Raw genomic sequence first — 23544 nt, 5'->3', positions numbered from 1 at the left:
AGATATAAGTTTCTAGACTCAAAGAGTGTATGGAATAACCAAACTAGACCACACCACATCACTTAAATTACAATAAAAGAGCATTAGAAATAAAGATGAGATCATAAAAGTTTCCAGAAAAGAAACCAGTAACATACAAAGAATCTGGAATAATAACATCACATTTTTCAAGAGCAATAATGAAAACAGAAAACAATGGAGCAATGCCTTCAAAAGTCTGGAAAATAATTTCTAATCCAGAATCTTATTTCCACCCAAACTACCAATTAAGTTTGAAGGTAGAAGTAAGATCTCAATAGTTTTGCCCCCTTCCACCTTTCTCACAAATCTTATGGTGGATTTACTCACAAAAATGAAGGACTACATCAGAGGAAGGCAAGTGATGTTACTGGTTTTATTACTACAGCTTTGTAGTATAGTTTGAAATCAGGAAGTATGTCGCCTCGACCTTTGCTCTTCTTTCTTAAGATTTCTTTGGCTATTTGGAGTCATTTGTAGTCCCATAAGGTTTTAGAATTGTTTTATCTATTTCTGTGAAAAACACCATGGGAGTTTGGATGGGGAGTGTACTGAACCTATAGATGGCTTTGAGTGGATATTAACAATATCACAGCAACCGTTTTACTTCTTTTGGCTTTGGATGCCTTTTGTTTCATTTTCTTGTCTAACTGTTCTGACTATGTTGAGGTATGTTTCCTCTACATCAAATATTTTGAGAATTTTTATCATCAAAGAGGTGCTGAATTTTGTCAAATGCTTTTTCTTCATCTGTTGAAAGGATGATATAATTAAATTGCTGCTGTGTTTGGTTTGCTACTATCCTGTTGAGAGTTTTTGTATCTATACTTATCAGGGATATAGGCCTGTATTTTTCTTTTCTTGTAGTTTCCTTGTCTGGCTTTGTTTTCAGGCCTCATAAAACAAGTTTGGAACTATGCACTCGACTTTTTGACCGAGTTTGGAAAGAACTGAAATTAATTCTTCTCTATATACCTATATATATATGGTATACTTCACCAGGGAAGCCACCAGGTCATGGGTAATCTTTGTTGGGAGGTTTTTGATTGCTGATTTAAACTCCTTATTCTTTCCATCCATTCAGATTTTCTATTGCATCATGGTTTAGTCTTGGTAAATTGCATGTTCACTAGGAAGTTATGTTTTTTCTAGGTTATCCAACATGTTGGCAAACAACTGTTCATACTAGTTGTTTATAATCCTTTGTCTTTCTACAGTGTTAGCTGTGATACTCATCTCCACTTGCATTTAGACTTTTGTTTGAGTCCTTTTTCCCTCTTTGGTTAGTCTGGATAAACATTTCTTCTTGTTTTAATTTTTTTAGTTTTAAAGTCAACTCTTCATTGCTTTTTTTCAACTGTTTATTTTCTAACTTTTATTTCTGCTCTAATATTTATTATTTCCATCCCCCTTTGATAATTATAGGTTTAGACTGATCTTTTTTTTTTTCCCCCTAATTCCCTGAGGCTTAAAATTAGGCTGTTTGAGATTGTTTTCTTTTCTTCAGTTCAGTTCAGTCGCCCAGTCATGTCCAAATCTTTGTGACCCCATGAACTGCAGCACACCAGGCCTCCCTGTCCATCACCAACTCCCAGAGTTTACCCAAACTCATGTCTGTTGAGTTGGTGATGCCATCTAACCATCTCATCCTCTGTCATCCCGTTGTCCTCCTGCCCTCAATCTTTCCCAGCATCAGGGTCTTTTCAAATGAGTCAGCTCTTCGCATCAGGTGGCCAAAGTATTGGAGGTTCAGTTTCAACATCAGTTCTTCCAATGAACACCCAGGACTGATCTCCTTTATGATGGACTGGCTGGATCTCTTTGCAGTCCAAGGAACTAAATTTGGCAATAAGGAGTTCATGATCTGAGCCACAGTCAGCTCCCAGTCTTGTTTTTGCTGACTGTATAGAGCTTCTCCATCTTCGGCTGCAAAGAATATCTGATTTTGGTGTTGACCACCTGGTGATGTCCATGTGTAGCATATTCTCTTGTGTTGTTGGAAGAGGGTGTTTGCTATGACCAGTGCATTCTCTTGGCAAAACTCTGTTAGCCTTTGCCTTGCTTCATTCTGTACTCCAAGGCCAAATTTGCCTGTTGACTTCCTACTTTTGCACTCCAGTCCCCTATAATGAAAAGGACATCTTTTTTTGGTGCTAGTTCTAAAAGGTCCTGTAGGTCTTCATAGAACTGTTCAACTTCAGCTTCTTCTCTTCTCTTAATGTAGGCATCTATTGCTATAAATTTCTCTTATAATTGGGTTAAAAAAATTTTTTTTACATTCCATAAGTTTGGCATATTTTGTTTTTTTTTGTCTCAAGATAGTTTTCTGATTTCCCTTTTGATCCAATGGTTTTTCAGAAGTATGGTGCTTAATTTCCACATACTTGGGATTTTTTTTTTTTCATTTTCCTTTTGTTATTGACTTCTAGTTTCACACCATTGTGGTCAGGAAAGATTCTTTGCATGATTTCAGTCTTCTTAAATTTGATAAGATTTGCTTTGTGGCCTAATATAATTTACCAGAGAGAATGTCCCATGTATGCTTGAGAACAATGTGTATTCTGATATTTTTTGTACATGTCTGTTAGGTTCATTTGGACCATAGTGTTATTCAGGCCTGCTGTCTCCTTACTAGTTTTCTGTCTGGATGATCTATCCAGTGTTTAAAGTAGGGTACTGATGTCCTCAATGATTACTCTATTGCTGTCTTATTTTTCCATTCAGTTCTATTAATATTTCTCTTTGATACATAGGTGCTTCAATGCTGGATGCACACATATTTACAACTCTTATATCCTCTTGATGAATTGATCCTTTTACCACCATATAGTGACCTCTGTCTCTTCTGACCAACTCTGACAGGAAGTCTATTTTATCTGATATAAGTATAGCCACTCCTACTCTCTTTTGGTTTCTATTTGCATGGATTATCTTTTTTAGTCTCTTCACTTTCAGCCTGTATGTGTCATTAAAGCTACAGTGAATCTCTTGTAAACAGCATATTGTTGGAATTTTTTTTTAAATCCTTCAGCTACTCCTTCTTTTAGTTGGAGAATTCAGCCCTTTTGCATTTAAAATTATTATTAGTAAGTGATTATTGTCATTTTGCTAACTGTTTTATGGGTTTTTCTTTTTATGTCCTTTATCCTTTATTCCTCTCTTACTGTATTGCTTTTTTTTTTAACTAGTATGCTTTGATTTCATTATCTTTTGTGTATCTGTCATAGGTTTTTTTCTTTGTAGTTATCATGAGGATTACATCAAACATCTTATAGATATAATTGTCTATTTTAAGCTGATAACAAACCTTCACTTGTGATGTTATAAAGTGATGCATCTGATACTGTTAGTGTTTTCAGTAGAAATGATGCATTATCACCTCGGAGTCTAAGTTAAAATCCCAGGGAACATCTATTCATTTATTTATTAGCTACTGAAAGGATGCATTTACTGTTCTTGGTACTGGTACTTGTCCTCTGGGAACACAGAGGACAGTAAGATATGCAGTTCCTGTCCTCATGGAGTTCAAAGTTTAATGGGGACATAATCATTACATAAACAATTCATAAAATTAGAATTAAGAGCTCCAAGAGAAGTACTGAAGGCTGGAAGTTATACCATGGGCAGAATGATCAATTCTGAAAGAAAACAGTGCTTTGAGGAAGAGATGTAAGCAAAGACTTAAGAATAAGCGTTAAGAATTAAGAGAAAACAATAGTACATGCAAACCTGAAAAGGAGCTGGATAACAAGGCAGCAGGAGATCAGTTTAGTTCAAGCACACTGAGGAAGGTAAAAGGGGCCCTGGAAGTGAGTGCGTGAGATCTTGCAAGCCCCTGGAGACCAGTATAAGGAGTCAGGATTTTATTTTAAGTGTAATGAGAGGCCACTAAATGGTCTGAAGCAGGGGAGCAATAAGAAGGGATTTACAATTTAAAAAGAAAATACTTCCTGTATGTGGAAAACAGACTTAAGAAAAAAAATGGATGTAGGGAGACCAGTTGGGAGGAAGGCAATGACTACAAGCCAGACGGGGATAAGGCAGCACAGGCGAGGATGAAGGCAGTGGTAACACAAGGGATTCAAGATTGATTTAGGGCTTAATGACAGACGTGGGGAAAAAGAAAGAGCAAAGTGTTAACCCTGAAGATTTTTGCATGAAAAATGCAGTGGATGATGATAGTGCCATTTTACTGAGATAGCAAATTCTCACCTAAGAAAAGCTGTTAGATTGCGTTTTCCCATTCTGAACTTGGGTAATTAATGTTTTAAACTTACTGCAATACTTTTATATTCATCCCTGTCAATTTTTCCATTTTTTGGCTCATACTTCTAGTCAGTTCAGATATTTAAGAATCTTTAGTCTATAACCTACCGTCTCTCCTTTGTTACTCCTCTTACCATTTTTATCATCTACAGATTTGGTAAGTCATACTTTGTAATCATTTACTGAGTTGTTATTAAAAATATTAAAAAAGAGGACAGACTTAAGTATTTAGCATCACTGATAATCTTTCTCCAGGTTGGCACTGATTCATTAAGCAATACAACTGAGGAGTGTAGCTAGCACCATATATAATACTGAACACTTAGGATGTGCCTAGCATTTAATATCCATTACATAATTTATTTTTCATGATAATAATTTTTTCCATTTTCAAGTATTCATTGAGCTCTCGTTATGTGTCAGGAACTGAGGTAAGGATTATTATCAGGAACTACTATCATCATCCCCATATTAGAGATAAGAAAACTGATGCTCAGAGGCAGAGTAACTAGTCTTAAGTCACATGGTCAGTCAAGGACAGAGTTATAATATGAACCCCAGCTTGAAGACTCTCCAAAGATATGCTGCTAAAAATTGAGTTTTTATTTTGTAAACTTAAATTTCATTATTTTATTTTTTTAAAAGTCATAAGTCCAGATTTAAAATGCTAGTGAGAATACGCACGCGCGCACACACACACACACACACACACACACACACACACACAGAGGCCATCAGGAATTTTTCCAGACCAGTTTCTGTTACTCTTTTCAAAGAACTTAGTTTTATCCCTAATACATTTTGCAATTTCTGCATGTTTCTCATGGCATCATGCTTTTAGTTAAACTGAGGGCTTTTCCCCCACTTCCCCCCTCACAGTCAAAATTTAGTTTCTTGATCAGATAATCTAACTCTTCTCTCTCTATCCCTTCTTTCATGGTCAATATTATAAATGTTCCTGTTCAAATTCTAATATCTTTGTTAGGTTAGAAACCAATAGTCAGTGTTAAATGGCAGTGGTCTAAGAAATGAAGACTTTTATATAGATGGGATTTATTGTTTATATTTTAAGAAACATTGCTTTATTTCATAAATATTTTTTATAAAATGGGATGACTAAATTTCACAATATTCTTTGCACTCAAATAACAACAACAAAAAGTTGCCAGGTTGGCAAACTAAGAAAATAAATGCAAATAAAGTAAACAAGATTCCTCCTGTTTCCAATTCCAAAGAAATATTCCCAGAAGAACAATATTCTGGTTAAAACAAACAAAAACAGCAAGTATAGAATTAATCCAGAATGTATTTGCTCTTAAAATGCACTTTGGTTTTTTGCCAGTAATTCAATTTCATTACAAAAGTGCAACGCTCTTATGTCCAGAAGGTATGTAAAAATTTCTGTCAATATCAAAACTCAATAAAAAAAGCTTCAGTTTAGACAAAGCACAGTCATTTTATAAGGCTTATCAGTGCAAGACAATATACAGCCAAGAAAATGTTACCAAAGATCTAACTGGCTATGACAACTGTCATTTTAAAATTCAGGTACACGACAGAGTTTTACTGAGTAAAGGTCCCAGCATTAACACATTGTGGGTTTATCATAGGCCGTAATTTAATAACAAAAGAATGAAAACCATACTTCTTCAAACATCAAAATATATGCTTCCTAAGCACTAACAGACCTAAGAAAGTTCACTTACCTCTAAGTTTCTGGAGGTCCTCCTTCAAATCAGGCCCTGCAAGCATGAAGATACTTTCTGACACAGGATTCTTATCCGTAAGACTTTCATTGCTGGTATTCACAATAGCCGTACAGTTCAGTAATGCCACATCTCCTTTCCTGAGGAAACAATAATTAAAAGCAAGTGTGGGGAAGAGGAGGCAGATAAGAATGTTAGTTTCTGATTCTTTCAAAACATTTTGTCTTCACTGCCTTCACAACATTGGTTTTACTAGTTCACAAACTTAAGCAATATTAAAAAGTTGTCCTAATTCAGAAATGCTAATAAGGCATCTCAGACAGATCCTGAATGGAAAGTGCTACAACTGTGAAACCCATGAAACTATCATGTCACTCAGTGGCTTCTTCCATATGCCTGTTACATTGTAACAGAAGTCTTATAGAGCTGTAAGTAGGTGGTTTTTAAAGAGTTTAAACATAGCAACATTATTCCTAATAGCCAAAAAGTGGAAACAACCCAGGTGTCCATCTCCTAACTGATGAACTAAATGTGGTACACCCATGCAATGGAATATTACTTGGCCGTAAAAAGGAATAAATTACTGATTCATACTAAAACACAGATGAATCTTAAGAACGTTATGCTATATCACAATTGATTCCATTTATTAAATGTCCAGAACAGGCAAATCTAGAGATAAAAAGTAGATTAGTGGTTGACTGGAGCAGAAAGTTGGGGATGGGTACATTTATTTATTAGCTCACAAGATTGAGCAATATTAAAAAAAACAGTTGTTCCTCAGAAAGGCTAATATACCATATCAGATCTTGAATACAAGTGCTAAAACCTTGAAATTCACAAAACCATTATGCCATTCTCTTGCTTCTTTCTTAAGAGATGTGACTCCCTTTCTTAAGGGAGTGATAGCTAATGGGTACAGGACTTTGGGTTGATGAAAACTGTCCATGGTGATGGTTGTACAACTTTGTGAATGTACTGAAAACCACTGACTTGTACAATCTAAATTGGTGAATTGTATAATATATGAATTGGTGCTTCCCAGTTGGCTCAGTGGGTAAAGAATGCACCTGCAATGCAGCAGATGCAGGAGATGTGAGTTCGATCCCTGGGTTGGGAAGATCCCCTGGAGGTGGGCATGACAACCCACTCCAGGATTCTTGCCTGGAAAATCCCATGAACAGAAGAGCCTGGTGGACTACAGTCCATAGGATTGCAAAGAGTTGGACATGACTGAAGTGATTGCGCACGCATGTATGATATATGAATTCCATCTCAATGAAGCTTTTTTAAAAAGAGCTCTTAAAAACAGTTTTTTATAAAGAGAAGTGTACTACTACTACCAATACGTGCAACAATATAGCTCAATTCTCAAATAATTATGCTGAACGAAAGAGGTGAGACTAAAAAAAAAAGTATGTGATTCCATTTATAGAAAATGCAAACTAATCTATAGTGACAGAAAGATGAATGGTTGCTTGGGGATGGAGAAGCAGGGAGGAGCAGGAGAAAGGGATTACTAAGAGATACACAAAAAACTTTTGGGAGTGATAAATATATTCACTATCTTGATTCTGATGACTGGATCACAGGTGTATGCATGTCAAAATTTAACAAACTGCACACTTTAAGTGCAGTTTATTGTATATCACTTATGTCTCAGTAAAGCTGTAAATGTATACGAAAAGTAATATTTTAATAATGAGAGACTTTACAAAAAGAGTTTAGAAAAAATTATAAAAAAAAAAGAATTTAGAAGAAATTATGAGAGTATTATATCATGATATGATTTAAACAAGGAATTACCAAAGAACCACTTTTCCATTGATATCCTTATCATAAAGAAAAGGTGATCTAATAGTCTCTTCCTGGTATGTTTCAGCTGCAATCTCAGAAGCATTTAATTGATCTTCACAAGAGTTCCCCCAGCTTGGCAGTGTGTCCACATCCACAAACTGGGAAGGTGCACCCAAGGGATCCATGGAATGGAAACTTCAGCTTGTCTTCTCCCAAATTTCTCAGCAATTCAATATTCACTGGAGACTTTAGCTTAAGAGAAAAGAAAGAATCATTTAAATAGAGAAGCACAGATACTACTTTACTTCTACTAGAGCAAAAAACAAAACTCTACTGTGAAATGCTCCAATAGGACATTGTGTGATTATAGTCACTTACATAGTCCATTAAAAAATCAAATGTACAACAATGAATTACTACTGTTTTCTTAAAAACAGAAAGAAAGAGAGATTATTTAAATATAATTATTTGCAAAGCATTAGTCATTTAAATAATCACATGGCCCACCAGTTCTACTTTCCAGAAACACAGGACTATTCACTCAACATTCTTTGAGTGTCTGCTACTGGCAGGGTGAGGGGAGTGTTAGATGTTGCAAGAGATACAAAGACAAATAATATGTACAACTTAAAGAGTTCAGTCTAATGTGGAGGGTGAGAAGAAGGGAGGTTACTGCAATCAGGTAAGTAAGAGATAACAAAGGTCTGAACTATGTAGAGAAGGAGGAGGAGAGGAAAGCATAGATTTGTGAGGCAACATACAAAGGAAGCCTTAACAGGATCTGATGATTTAGAGAATATAGGGTATGAGACACTGATGTGGTAGGAGGTTGGTTGTCCAGAAATGTAGAAATTAAAAAAGAAGAGTGATAGGAAGACACACAGCATCAAGTACCACAAAGAGCTCATGGGAAATTTAACATGAGAAAAGGATACTTCATTTGCCAGTAAGTCAAACAGCGGTTTCAGTAAAATGGTAGATTCACTCATTCAATAAATCTGTGGAAGCATCTGTTAGGTGTCAAGCCTTGCTTTAGTCACTGGGGACACACCGGTGAATAAGACAGAGCAGTGCCTAAGCAGTCCCTTAGAGAGCTCATGTTTCCTTGAAAGGACGTGAAAAACAAGCAGGCAGCAGGTGTCTAACAGAATGGCTGGCGGCAGTAAGTGTTACGAGGAAAAAGGTGGCATTTGAGCAGAGAGCTAAATAAAGTGAGACCGCAAGCCAGGTACAGCTCTAGGGGGGTGTGCCAGACCAAGGCAATAGCAAGTACAAAGGGCAAAAGGGCAGGAGGGAAGGTACTCTGTTCCAGGAAGAGTGTGGAGGCTGGTCTGGCTAGAGTAGAATGAGCTAGATAATGAGTAGCAGGTGATGAAGTTGGTGAGCAAGGGAAGGTCAGATGAATCAGTCTGTAAGTCATGATAAGAGGTTTAGATCTTAACACAAATAAGGGCAAGCTATTAGAAGATCCCTGTAAAGATAATGACAGTGTAAATAATATTTGAAAAGATTACTCTAGCTACAGTGAAACTGAGTGGGGGCAAGAGTAAACGCAGAGACCATGAGAAAACAAGTGGAGTGATCCAGCTGAGATGGCGATGAAGGTGGTGAGGAATGGTTAGAATTGGATGAATTTTGAAGATAGAGTCAACAAGACCTTCTAAAAGCACCTGAGGGGTGAGGGAAAAGAACAAAGATTGCTCTTAGATATCCTGCTTGAGCAGTCAAACATGGTAATGCTATTTACAGAGAAAAAGAAGACTGGAGTAGGCTGCAGGTGGAGTAATAATCAAGGTCTTTTTTCCTTTATGTTTCTGCATGTGTTAGGTTTGAAATGCCCATTATATGCTCAAGTATTTGTATTAGACATGCAATTGGTTATCTGAGGCTAGAGCTCAAAGAAGAAATCAGGTTAAATTTGTAAAACTGGAGGTCTCAGCATATAGATGCTATTTAAACCTATGGGAACCGGGCAAGACCACAGAGATAGAGAATGCAAATAAAGAAAAGATCCAAGGACTCAGTCCTAAGGCAAAATCTGGAGGCTGGAAAAGAAGAAAAGTGAAAGAAAAAAAAGAGAGAGAGAAAGATAGAAAAGGATTGATAAGAATGGAAGGAAGATCTGGAAAAGTGTGGAAACATAAAAGCTAAGTGAAGAAAACAACTTTAGATGGAATGCTCAAGAAGGATCATCCAGGGTTAAATGCTACTGAAAGATGGAGTAGGACTAAAAATTAGTGCATATGGTAAGTGAAAGATTGCTGGTAACACTGTACATACAGGGGAGCAGACAGATGATTAGAGAATGACAGCTGGTCTGTGAACTTCCTCAGAAGTTTTTCTGTATGATCCTAATGTTCGTTAAGAGTCAAGGAAAACAAGCATGCCCTTCTATACCTAATTTCTTGGTGTTTCTTGCTGAGAGACATGGGATACTAATTGGAATGAACTACAGATCTGATACAATGTTCTAATTCCTGTACCAACACTGTGTGGGAGGAAATGTGCTCATTTATATAACAATTTCAGGAAGGTCTTGTCGATTATGAAAGTAGTGAAAGTGTTACTCGCTCAGCTGTGTGCGACTCTTTGCAACCCCATGGACTGTAGCCTGCCATAGGGTTCTCTGTCCATGGGGATTCCCCAGGTAAGAATACTGGAGTGGGTAGCCATTCCCTTCTCCAGTACATCATCCTGACTCAGGGACTGACCCCAGGTCTCCTGCATTGCAGGCAGATTCTTTACCGTCTGAGCCACCAGGGAAGCCCAATTTTGTATCAGAGGATTATTCTCATTTGTTATTAAGTACTGCTTTTATGTTATTTTAAAATAAAGAAAAAAAATTCTATCTGGAAGTTGATGTTCAGTCCTGTCCAATCAGCCTTTGAAAGTAGAATGTGTGCCTGTATGTGTGTGCTCAGTCACGTCCAACTCTTTGCAGCCCCATGGACTGTAGCCTGCCAGGCTCCGCTGTACATGGAATTTTCCAGGAAGGAATACTGGAGGAGGTTGCCATTTCCTATTCCAGAGGAAACCAGAGGCAACCACAAGTCCTGTTGATCTGTTCACAAGTATTCAGCCTGGAACTGGACAACTGAATAGAGGAAATGTGGAGGCTATATTCACCATCTATGGCTTAACTGCCTTGAGTTCAACACAATGACACTCTGTAGAAATTCATATTTTCCAAAAATTATCCAGGTTTTCGGTGACAGACTCATGCTGACACTTAACCAAAATATTAAAAAATTCATTAAAAATTTACTTTCATTTTGCAAACTTGAATGTCAAATTACAGGACAAAACCACTTACTTTAACGTTTTTCTCCAATTCTAAGTAATACTCATAGAACACTTGAAAAATACCAAAAAGGGGAGAAAAAACTTTCAAAATCTGATGTAGTTCCTACCTTTTTCTATGATAAGTACATATAATACAATTTTGAATCCAGCTTATTTAGTACTTTAAGGTAAAAATTTCCACATGAAATTGCACTCTGAGGTAGAAGTAGGTTGGTAAAAGCTTGGGCTCTGGGCTTCCCCAGTGGCTCAGATGGTAAGGAATCGGCCTGCAATGCGGGAGACTTGGGTTTGATCCTTGGCTGGGAAGATCCCTTGGAGAAGGGGATGGCTACCCACTCCAGTATTCTTGTCTAGAGAATTTCATGGATGGAGGAGCCTGGTGGGCTATAGTCCACGGGGTCACAAAGAGTTGGACATGACTGACTAACACTTCACACTTCTCTTATCAGAAGGCCTGAGTTTGGGTCTAAGACCTACCACTTAATAATTACATTATCCTTGACTCTGAACCAGAGTTTTCTTATTTCTAAAAGAGTTAGAATGACAATTCTTTTTGAGGATTAAATGATTATCATCTGTAAAATTGCACAGCAGACCACCTGGCACAAAGTGAGGCGCAATAAATGCTACGTGTTATAACCTTGTCAGTCAATATGAAAATCATCTGCACCATTGTTGAGACACAGATGTTTTCACATGTGGCAAAGACCAACACGCTGTCAAAAGATTCCCTAGTGAGCACCAGATAAACCAGACACAAACTGCTGAATTAAGATACACTCTTATTTATCTGCCCTTATAATGATTTGTTAATCCCTAAAACACCTAGATCAACCCAACATCTGTTTTCTCTGATTCTGCTCCTGTGCCACTAGGGAAAGAAAAATCAGAAATTATTCTCTCTGCTGTCAAAACAAATGCATGTTTTCTTGTGTCAGCTGGGCCCTCCATCAACACTGAGAGAAAACTGTCTGAGTCATTCTTGGATGACTATGCTACTCCACACAGCATCCGTGGTAGACAGCCTTCAAGATGTCTTTCAGTGATACCTGCTTTCTGATATGAATGCCCCTGTGTAGACCTCTTCCTTATGAATAAGGCTGGCCAATGTACCCAACTGGACATTGCAGAAACAACAGTGTGTGACTTTCAAGGATGCATCATAAAAGATATTGGGGCTTCCGCCATGCTCATTTGGACTGCCTGTTCTGGGGAAGTGAGCTCTTGTGATGTGGGGACACACTCACACAGCTCATGAAAAGGCCCCTATGTGGAGAAACTGAGTTCCTGATAACAACCACCGTCAACGGCCAGACACAGGAATGAATCACCTTGCATCCTCCAGCCCCAGCTGACATCCTGACCACAACCTCATGAGAAACCCTGAGCCAGACCCACACGACTAAGCAACTTTTGAATTCCTGACCCATAAAAACTGTGAGGTAATAAATGCTTATTTGCCAATTATGTCCCAGGCATTCATTCATTCAAGCACTGTTAAGTGCTGAGTCTCTAGTGGAAAAGACAGCTCCACAAAAATCACAGAAACTTATAATTATAGCAATAAATACATACTGTTACAACAAAGAAGGGGAGGCTCTTTAGGCTGAAGAAGCAGAGAATGTCTCTTTCAGAAAGTGAGAGTTGAGACCAAAAGTAGCAGAAGAGTTCTAGAGTGAGCAGAAAGCAGACATCTGGGAGCCTTAAGGTACCAAAAAGCCTAAAACACTAAATAAACGAAAGAAGGCCACTATGGAAGGTATGGTGAGCCACAAGGTATCAGATCTGTTAGAAATACGCTTTCTAATCTTTACAATAATCCCACAAAGTAGATATTAGAACTCTTATTTTACAATGAGGGGCCCAAGAACCAGAGATTCAATTACCAGCTCAAGGTAACAGAACTAGTAAGTAGTACCTTGAGATCCAGATTGAAGACCAGCTGACAATAAAACCCATGCCATTTCCATTACATCATATCACATTGCCTCCCTTCTTTTCCTGATGCTCTGAGAAAAGAGAAGTCATTGTTCAAATTAACTTCTCTACAAATCAAAATGTCTCTATCTTCATTCACTCTTTTCAACTTGCAAGGGATTTTCAGTGTATTTCATACTTTTAAGCTTGCCAAATCACCTTCATTTAAGCCTTTTACTGCACCTGACTAGATCTCTTCTAAGGGAAGGTAATAACATCGAGTTTCCCTTCACAACATCTGATCTCTCCTTCCCCTGAGGCTCCTACTCCAATTTTTTTTTCCTACCCATTTCTTCAGAATACCAACAAACTCCACATTTCACCATTTAAGTTTTTAAGAGTCATCTGTTTCACAGCTCTCCTTTCTTTTCCTCCATGTACTTAACCCACTGCAGTTCTGCTTCCATCTTTGTAATAACACTAAACCTGCTTCTTCAAGGTCAACAATAATTCTCCAAATGTCAAGTCCAAGAGCTAATTTAATTAAATTTTAGCTTCATCTACTATTTATTATTCCCTCCTTGAAACTCTATTATCTTCTTTGATAATACACTTTGGTGGTTCTCCTATATCTCTAACCACATCTTGTCAGTATACTATAAATGAGTAGTAAGAAATATTCAGAGCTCTTACTGCAGGGCAAAGTTTAATGGCATTATATGAAACTGTCATGGTATTTAACAAAGGGTGAATTCTTTTTCAGTTAAGTCTTTAAATAGAAACATATTTTTCTCATTAAAAAGAGATTTAAATCCCCCTTCCCTCAACACACACACCTTGGCAATAAAGCAAAAGGAGCAGCAAAGCCAAGCTAGTCAGGACAAACTGATCCCTGATCCTGCAGGAACAGGGCTTCTTAACATTCTTGGGGTCATAGACCCCTTTGAGACAGATAAACACCCTTTTACCAAACTGTGAGTACATGAGCTCATACAAGCACTGATCTGGAAATAAACCTGAGGGGTTTTCCAGACTCAATTAGCAATCCCACTGATAAAAGAATACAGAGTGCTCAGGTGATGGAAAGAGGAGAGAAAGGCTATAATAATCTACAGCTGTATACAGAATTTCAGAGGGCTTCCCAGCTGGCGCAGTGGTAAAGAATCCATATGCCAGTGTAGGAGACACGGGTTTGATCCCTGGATCAGGAAGATCCCCTGGAGTAGGAAATGGCAACCCACTCTAGTATTCTTGCCTGGAAAATTCCATGGCAAGAGGAGCCTGGTGGGCTACAGTCCATAGTGTCTCAAAGAGTTGGACACGACTGAGCACACACACAAAGAATTTTGGAAAGCATTAAAGAAGAGCGGGACTTTCTACCGAAAATCAATTGATCATTTCTGTCTTTTAAACAAGTTCATAAGAAAACACAAAACCTTAGTAAAAAGACTCCTGAAGCAAGACTTTTATGTACCAGAATCTGAAAGTTTACCTAGAACAAACAGAAGATTCCAGAATCAGACCTACTTCCTTAGCCATAGTATCTTAAGGGTTGTCTTCAGTACCTGTCGATGAGGATAAAAAGAACTCACAATGTATCTTTTATAATTCACATTTGTAATGAGTATAAATAGTTCTTATTACAGTGTAGCTTGTCTTTTTTCTCAAAATCTTGTCATCTTCTAGTTTAAGAAGTCCTCTAAATAGAGCTTTATAAGAATAACTGGATTGGCTAGAGAGATCAGATTTTTAATGTTTAAGACAGGGCAGAATCAGGCAGAACATCTTAGATGTTCTCATCGGGTCTCAAAAAAACCCGATATTTTGCCTGAATAAGGAGAAAACTATATCATTTAAAAGAGAAAAGAACTCCAAATCTGTCTTTTTTTTTTTTTCAAAGTGCTTACATTGATTAGACAGGCCTGTATAAAAGTACAAAGAGTTGCTGGTCCGTGCTTTTGATCTCCACTAATTACCAGCTCCATTTCACTGTTTTTGCATAAACTATAGGTTTACTATTCTTTATGTCTTTGTATTTCAATATTTAAAATTTCAAGATACATTAGATACTTCTGCACAATACCCCTACTCCAGCACCAAATCTATTATATTTAAGAATCATTCTATGCAAATAGAAAGAATGAGTTTTTTAGACAAAAGAACAAATGGAAGCAAATTATGTCAACAATAAATACAGTATAACAAAAATATTTCTAGCTGTGTCAGTGACCCAGGTCAAATCTAACACCATCATTCAAAACCAGCCAAAGCACAAGTTCCAATGGTGAGTTAGTACTACCAACTTTATATTAAAAGAACTTCACTATGTTTCAGTTACAATATTAATACATTGAGCAATTCTGAAACTTTGAAAACTAAGTTTATGCTCTTGAAATGGTGTATTCGGAATTTACAAGATGCATTATCTTAGCACTCATTCATAATTGATCTTAAAACAACTTTTATTAAAATTATTTTTTCTATTTGTGGTTGTCCCTCCCCATAATATATAACATTAATTTTTAAGAGAGAAAATCATGACTCATTCATATACAAAAATGAACATGGTTTAAGATTTTTAACTCACAAAGGAACCTGCCAGATGGCTGATAAAGGGAGGCCCATAAATCAGGTACATTAATAGATCAAGAATACTGAACCCAAAGTATATGAGGCAAAACCAAACATCTAAGAGACATTTCCATGTCTATAGACAAAATTATTTAGTATTTACATTAGTTATCAACAGTTTACACAACTGTAAAATAGATTTCTTAGAATCAGATAATCCAAAGGGTATCATCGAGACTGAATCTAGACTAGTGAAGCACATTTATTTCTCATATATACAAATACATTTTCATGTATGTAATATAATGCACATCACCTTAAGACATACTAACCATACCTCGATTCGTCCTAGGTCGCTTCAGTCATGTCCGCCTCTTTGTGACCCCGTGGACTGGAGCCCGCCAGGCTCCTCTGACCATGGGGATTCTCCAGGCAAGAACATTGGAGTGGGTTGCCATTTCCTTCTCCAGGGGATCTTAACCACCCAGGGATCCACATCTCTTAAGTCTCCTGCACTGGCAGGCGGGTTCTTTACCACTAGCGCCACCTGGGAAGCCCAGGTTCCCATACACGTTCACCTAAAGGCTCCATTCCTCATCACACTTACTGAAATAATAGCCTATTGCTACAATTATTTCCCTTCTCATTCATCCAACCCACAGTAAGCTTCTTTCAAACATCTACACTTTTACATCTAATTTACAGGCTGATCGTATCCATTCTCTACTATGGCAATTTTCTTGAAAACGACAGACTAGGTGAACATGTCTTAAAAACTCAAGAGACGCCTGAAGAAAATCAGATAATATAGGTAAAAGTCTAATTTCTAGGCTGGCTGAAGCTATCCTGTACAATAAGTGAAGGGACAGTCTTATTTTATATAGCTCTATGTTAACTTTAATTTTCCACAGCTACAGACATCAGAACTCCTTCCTGTGCAGAAGACTTCTAGGCAGCCCAAGAATAAATCGGACGAAACTACAAGAGAAAAAAGCTAATTCCCACTTGGTAACAGAGCACCTAAAACCTCAATTACCAAGCAAGGAGGAGTCAGCGCTGGTCACTTCCCCCTCCTGCGGCCAAGGAGCGGAAACCGAAAGCCAGACCAATGTCACTCCAGGGACTGCGGGGATCCAGACAACTCAGCATCCTGGGCTCGGTGCCTGCTCAGCCCTGATTCGAACCGCTCTCGATTCGTGGAACGCCCAGTCCACACGGACGACCACACAGCCTCGACTCGGGCTACAACCAGCAGGGCACCCGGCCGCCCAATTTCATCTGCACCCCAGGGCGCGTGTCTCCCCGGGGGCAACGAGCAGCACTGTTCCCCGTGCCTGGCTCTGCCTACCCTCTATCGTCTGGTGGGTAACTTGTCCCTGACAGCGCCTCAGGCGAGACGAGCCCGAGCAACAGCAGCAAGAAAAGCAGCAGGCTCTTTTTTGCAGAGAACGGACAGAACCAGCCTTCTCCTCCCGCACCCACAGCCGGGGCCAAGTCCCGCGCGCCGCCCGCCGCGCCCCCGGCCCGCTCCGCCCCGCCTTTCCTCCCGGCCTCCGTCCCGCCTCTCACAGCATTCCGGCGGTTCCATCCGGGCGGCAAGCGTGACGGGCTAAGTTCCTCGTGGAAAGCGGCCGAGCTGCATCGCCGGACAGCCCCTGCCAGGCGTTAGGCGGGTAAGACGAGCCAAAGTCCCAAGAGATTGGAATGACCAGCTGCAGGAGCCGTGAGCTGCGAAACACCGCCTTCCGCTCCCGGCTAGTGCTCACCAATCGGGGCCCGGCTCTTACGTCATTTCCCCCAGAAGGCAAAGGGAACGTTGGGCGGAAGAGGGTCCGTGAGCGGACCCGGAAGGGGTGGGTTCGGTGGGCGGGTTTAATCTGCTCCGAGCCGCGTGGAGGCCCAGGTAGGTACCGTAGGTGCGCTGCGGTCGAACGCCTTTGCTCGGCTCTTCGGATTTGCTTGGTCCCAGCAGAGGCCTTCGTGGTCCTAGCAGCAGACGAGGCAGGGGGATTTGGGGCCGGTCTTGAGGGTAGAGGAGCACCTGGATTACTATGAGTCCCGGGAGGACGCGGCCGGACGCCAGAGGTTTACCGGTGAGATGTAGAGCGGGTTGACCGTCGCCTGCAGGGCTCGCTTAAAAGATGCTCTGGCAGCGTGGTGGGTGTCCGGAACCCCCACCTCAGACTCTCCTGTCTAAAGACGTGGTTTAGGGACGTCTGACAGTTCTGTTACCGCGGTCCAGCCTTGCAGCGCATCATAGAAGCATGTTTTAGGGTACTGTGGGTTAGGAAGAAGGGGTGGCAGGAGCATAGAGAAAGGTTAAGTTGTGAACTCTCTCAAAAAAGAGTAGAAATATATGCATGTGAGACACAAGTGACCAGCACTAATATTGATACTATACAAAAGACTTTAGCCTCGAAGGAAGTGGGTCTCAGAGGAAAACACTTAGGGAGACGGGAGAATGTACGTTATTCTAAGTACAGTGTGAAGAAAGGCAAGGTAACAGGACAAGGAGGGAAACCAACTAGCCTGACAGACAAGGTTATGCGAGATGTAAAGAGGAATAGGTAGGATGAATTCTTGGGAACTGCGGTTTGGCCCTTACAGGGCTTCGGGGTAGGAACAGCATGTTTGAAAAGATTAGTCAGGTAGTATTAATGACTTTTAAAAAGGAAGGAATGAAAAACATGGAGGTGGGAGTGCTACATAGAAAATTAGTGCAGGAACCCAGTGATAAAGAGCTGAAACAGAAAGAAGTGGAAAGAGAGAAAGGATCCTATTTCAGAGAAACAAGTTTCTGAAGAGAGAGGACAGAGGCAAAGAGAAGTAGTTTAGTGGTTAAAAGAAGAAATTTGTTGGAGTTTAGATTCTAACCTGGCTTTGGCATTTAAAACCAACTGAATGATGTTAGGCTAGCTATTTCGCATCTCTCTACCTAGATTCCTTGTCTGTAAAATGGGGTAAGAATAGTACTGTGCAAGGTAATAGTGAAGGACTTTTAAAAGTGCTTTACATGTATTAGGGCTTCCCTGATAGCTCAGTTGGTAAAGAATCTGCCTGCAATGCAGGAGACCCTGGTTTGATTCCTGGGTTGGGTAAATCCCCTGGAGAAGGGATAGGCTACCCACTCCGCTTTTCTTAGGCTTCTCTTGTGGCTCAGCTGGTGAAGGATCCGCCTGCAATGAGGGAGACGTGGGTTCGATCCCTGGGTTGGGAAGATCCCCAGGAGACGGGAAAGTCAACTCACTCCAGTATTCTGGCGGAGAATTCCATGGACTGTATCGTCCATGGGGTCACAAAAAGTCGGACACAACTAAGTGGCTTTCACTTTACATGTATTAACCCATTTAATTAACTCAACTACTATATGTAATTATCTGCACGTCTACTCAGTTATATACATTTTATGTATTAGTTACCAGATAGTAAGCACTCTTAAAGTATTGGTTGCTTAAATAATATTATTAGCGGGCCACAGGTTACTACAAAGTTTTGCATCTGAATGGCTTGGAGAGTTGTGTGTCTCAGAATCAGAAAAAAAATGAATAGGGCTCAGGAAGCAAGTTAGTTTTGTTTTTATACATACTAAATGTGACACTATAAGGTATTTGGATGGAGATGTCTGATAAGTTCTCAGAGCTCTGTAGTTAATATTATGTCTTTGGGCAGGACTGGAAATAGAGATGTGGGAGTCCCTGGGCCTAGGCATGCTATATGAAGTCTCCGGGGAAAGTACTGTGGTAGATGGCCAGAGACTACCAAGAAACAATTACAGTTAAGGGGCTGGGGTCAGGAGAATAGACGAATTGGGAAAGAATCGATCAAATGGCCTAGGTTAAGAGCATTATTGCCATGTTAATATTATCTTTCTTTCATTTTTAACTGCCTTTATGTTGGTTCCTAGAAGAAAAATGAAGCCACTGGGTGGTCATTAAAATATAGTGAAGAGGAATATTAGCAAAAGCACTGACTATTTCCCTGTTAAAGTAGACTAAAACAAGAGGTTGTACTCTGAAAGAGACACCCTGTAGCATTAAACCAAACTGAACCACCATCAACAACAAAAAAAACAGCTCTGAAAAACTGTTTAGTGTTGTGGTTTTTAGTTGCACAGGCGTTTCAGGGAATACTTTTCATATTTCCATACAACAGACAAGCTTGTTATCTCCCTCACCTGTTGTCTCTTTCCTCCATAATCAAGTGTTTCCAGTGAATTTGATTTAGTGCTGCTGCTGCTAAGTCGGTTCAGTCATGTCTGATCTGTGCGACCCCATAGTTGGAAGCCCACCAGGCTCCCCTGTCCCTGGGATTCTCCAGGCAAGAACACTGGAGTGGGTTGCCATTTCCTTCTCCAATGCATGAAAGTGAAAAGTGAAAGTGAAGTCACTCAGTCATATCCGACTCTTAGTGACTTCATGAACTGCAGCCCACCAGGCTCCTCCATCCCTGGGATTCTCCAGGCAAGAGTACTGGAGTGGGGTGCCATTGCCTTCTCCATTGATTTAGTGCAGTTGTTACCAAACCAAACTTGGATCCGCTCACCCATGAGCACTCAAGCTAATCTCCTGACATGGGGTTGTGGTGAGGGAGAGTGCAACATTTATATTGCGAGCCCAAACAAGGAGAAGGTGGGGTAGGGTGGGGTGGGGTGGGGTTGGGGTGGGGGGTAGTGGAAGGAGGCAATCCCCGTGCACACACACACAATTGGCTTTCAGGGAAAGGTTTTTAAAGACAAAATGAGGGAGAGGAGGTGGGATGTATAATCAGCTGGTGGACATGATAATTGGGAGTCAACACCATCAACCTGGTCTAGCCAGTTTTGGGTGTAAGTGCTGGTGGTCAGCATACAGTTAACTTCTTCCTCCTGGTGGGGATAGCAATATCTGAAAAATAGCTCAAGGATATGACTCAGTATTGGAGAAGGCAATGGCAACCCACTCCAGTACTCTTGCCTGGAAAATCCCATGGACGGAGGAGCCTGGTAGGCTGCAGTTCATGGGGTCCCTAAGAGTTGGACATGACTGAGCGACTTCACTTTCACGTCTTGGAGAAGGAAATGGCAACCCACCCGAGTGTTCTTGCCTGGAGAATCCCAGGGACGGGGGAGCCTGGTGGGCTGCCGTCTATAGGGTTGCACAGAGTCAGACACGACTGACTTGACTTAGCAGTAGCAGCATGACTCAGTATCATCTGTATAGCCCTTGAGAGGAAACTAAAGGTCCTTGATTTTGTTTAATGGCTAAATTATTAATATATTGTCTTGATTAATTTCTTTGTTTCTGCATTTTCTCACTTTTGATTAAATTTGCTCTTTGGAACTCAGGGAACTTTAGGAGGCTAAAGTTTTTCTATTAGGAGGCAGATAGAGGGGAGTATTGTCTGACTTAGCAATTTCAGGCTTCCCTGGTGGCTCAGTCCATAAAGAATCCACATGCATTGCAGGAGACCTGGGTTTGATCCTTGGTTTGGGAAGATCCCCTGGAGGGGAACATGGCAATCCACTTCAGTATTCTTGCCTGGAGAATTACCATGGACAGAGAAGCCTGGTGGGCTACACTCCATGGGGTTGCAAGGAGTCGGATATGACTGAGCAGCTAGCACGCAGCACACACATAGTGTCCCACTCAGTCACACAGGAACGATGGCATCTGCCAAAAATAGTGTGCAATTTGTATTATTTTTTTGTGCCAAGGGAAGGTGGCTGCCCTGATGTAGAAATCAAGGATCAACCTACACATATAGTACTTCTCAAAATGAGGAACTGCAGCAGCATTACCTGGGATCTTGTCATACTTGAAAGGCCCCACCCCAGACCTACTGAAACAGAAATAGACACTAGGGAGGTGAGGTGGAGGTGGTTCCTACTATCTGTTTTCATAACCACTTGGGTGATTTAGATACAGTCCGGAATTTGAGAGCTGCTGCGCTCAAAGATAAGTGACACGAGATGAGGCATTTTTGTTTTACTCAACACCATATCTCTAGCATCTAGATCAGTGCTTGTCTAATTATTAGTAGGTTTACAATAAATGCTCATTGATAAATATTTTCAGTCTGAGACTATCAATCTCAGTGTAAAATCTTTGGTAGTTGAACTTTGGGGGCAGAAGCAAATTGTTCAGGTGCATCGAAGCCTAAACAACTGTCAGATATTTGTGAGGTGGGCATGACAGTGTGACCATTTTGAAACTTGAGGAATGAGAGATGACATGTTGAGTCACCCGTGAATGAAAAATGAAGCTGTTCAGGTATTTTATGTCAATGGTATATTCAGAGTAAATGAAGGTTTAGCAGGCACGGGGTCAAAGGCTTTTAAGCACATGATGAATAGCTGTTACTGCTGCTGCTAAGTCGCTTCAGTTGTGTTCCACTCTGTGCGACCCCATAGATGGCAGCCCAGCAGGCTCCCCCGTCCCTGGGATTCTCCAGGCAAGAATACTGGAGTAGGTTGCCATTTCCTTCTCCAACTCATGAAAGTGAAGTCGCTCAGTCGTTTCTGACTCCTAGCAACCCCATGGACTGCAGCCTGCCAGGCTCCTCTGTCCATGGGATTTTCCAGGCAAGAGTCCTAGTGTGGGTTGGCATTGCCTTCTCCGGATGAAGAGCTGGTGTTCACCAGCTCAGCAGAACCAAGGTGCCTGAAGTACTAAGTCTTCTTTGTTTGTAGGTGCAGCTGCCTCACTTTCGGTATCAGATGTTAAAACATGGGACTCACCAAGCAGTACCTGCGCTATGTTGCCAGTGCCGTCTTTGGGCTAATTGGCAGCCAGAAAGGTAACATAGTCTTTGTGACACTTCGTGGTGAAAAAGGACGCTATGTGGCAGTACCAGCCTGTGAACATGTTTTCATCTGGGACTTAAGGAAAGGAGAGAAGGTAAGCCAGCAGTCATTCAGGTTGATACTGATTTATGGGTATTTGAGGGTGGAGGCAGAAGTGGGAGAGGTCTGTTTTATTATGCACAGATTTTTTTTGTTTAATGTGTGTGTCTCTAGAAATTGTTTTTTTTAATCTTTGGATCTAGGGAGCCAAGTATTGTGTTGTGAAATAGAACACAATAGAAAAGATTCTTCGTGTTCTTACACAGTGGAGAAGATTCTATTGTGTTCCTCTACACTAAACTGTGAAAAGCACAACCAAATTGGAGCTTACCTCTTAGGTATTTCTTTGTAGTGATGTTTATAGGTAATTATTTGTAATCATTATTCCCAGCATGTTTGTTTTTCTCTGCAAGTTCTCCACTTTTCAAGTTCTACTTGCCCTCAGAACCAATTGTAGAATTGTTATAGTTGTTTTAGTTGCTAAGTCATGTCTGACTCTTTTGCAACTCCATAGACTGTAGCTTACCAGGCTTCTCTGTCCATGGGATTTTCCAGGCAAGAATACTGGAATGGGTTGCCACTTCCTTCTCTAGGGGATCTTCCCAACCCAGGAATCGAACCTGCCTCTTCTTCATTGCAGGCGGATTCTTTACCGCTGAGCCACCAGGGAAGCTCAGTTATAGAATATTAGGCATTTAAAAAGAATATGTTGACTGAATCTTCTTAGGCAGATGAGGCCAAAGGCTTGTTAAACTAGCCTTTGATATTTTGTATAACTCTGAATTCCTAAGCCTACCACTTCTGCCAAACCAAATACAGGCATTTTGATCTTGTCCACTCTCTTTGAGATTCCCAATAGGTTAATACTTTGATCCCTATTGTCCCTCAAAGTCCCGTGGGGAGAAACCACTGTAGCACTCTAGTGCCATGCACATTGGTTTCTGAGATGGGGCTCAGTTAAAGCAAGGATGTGTTTATAAGACTTTATGGAAAATCATTTGGTGTTGACATAGAATAAGGACTTCGTAATTTATTCCTTTGCCTGGGAAATTTTGACATGTATTATGCTAATGTAGAGCTTTGGAGAAATAGTGTAGTATACCTTTACCTTTTCTTGAATGTTTCATTACCTAGTGCAAATAGTAG

The 23544-nt window shown here is 40.2% G+C and overlaps 2 protein-coding genes across 11 annotated transcripts in view; one reads left to right on the top strand and one right to left on the bottom strand.

Annotated features, from left to right (window-relative positions):
• The window catches only part of GDAP2 (ganglioside induced differentiation associated protein 2), a 78191-nt gene extending 60849 nt beyond the window's left edge, over positions 1-17342 (bottom strand). For 4 of the 8 annotated variants that reach the window (XM_061121039.1, XM_061121044.1, XM_061121045.1 and 1 more), the window contains exons 1-3: positions 17148-17342; positions 7797-8039; positions 5991-6130 (exon numbers count right to left, since the gene is read on the bottom strand). In XM_061121039.1, the coding sequence (XP_060977022.1) occupies positions 5991-6130; positions 7797-7972 (316 nt within the window). In that variant the 5' untranslated portion in view covers positions 7973-8039; positions 17148-17342. Of the gene's footprint in view, positions 1-5990; positions 6131-7796; positions 8040-13008; positions 13100-14499; positions 14573-15915; positions 16968-17147 lie in introns of those variants that run through there. The other 4 variants (XM_061121041.1, XM_061121040.1, XM_061121042.1 and 1 more) reach the window with 4 other exon arrangements.
• The window catches only part of WDR3 (WD repeat domain 3), a 39307-nt gene continuing 32884 nt past the window's right edge, over positions 17122-23544 (top strand). For 2 of the 3 annotated variants that reach the window (XM_061121038.1, XM_061121036.1), the window contains exons 1-2: positions 17122-17251; positions 22246-22453. In XM_061121038.1, the coding sequence (XP_060977021.1) occupies positions 22283-22453 (171 nt within the window). In that variant the 5' untranslated portion in view covers positions 17122-17251; positions 22246-22282. Of the gene's footprint in view, positions 17252-17431; positions 17482-22245; positions 22454-23544 lie in introns of those variants that run through there. The other variant, XM_061121037.1, reaches the window with a different exon arrangement.

This window comes from Dama dama, chromosome 20 (genome assembly GCF_033118175.1).
Source record: "Dama dama isolate Ldn47 chromosome 20, ASM3311817v1, whole genome shotgun sequence".
Classification (NCBI taxonomy): domain Eukaryota; kingdom Metazoa; phylum Chordata; class Mammalia; order Artiodactyla; family Cervidae; genus Dama; species Dama dama.
This window is presented reverse-complemented; position numbering and strand designations above follow the sequence as displayed.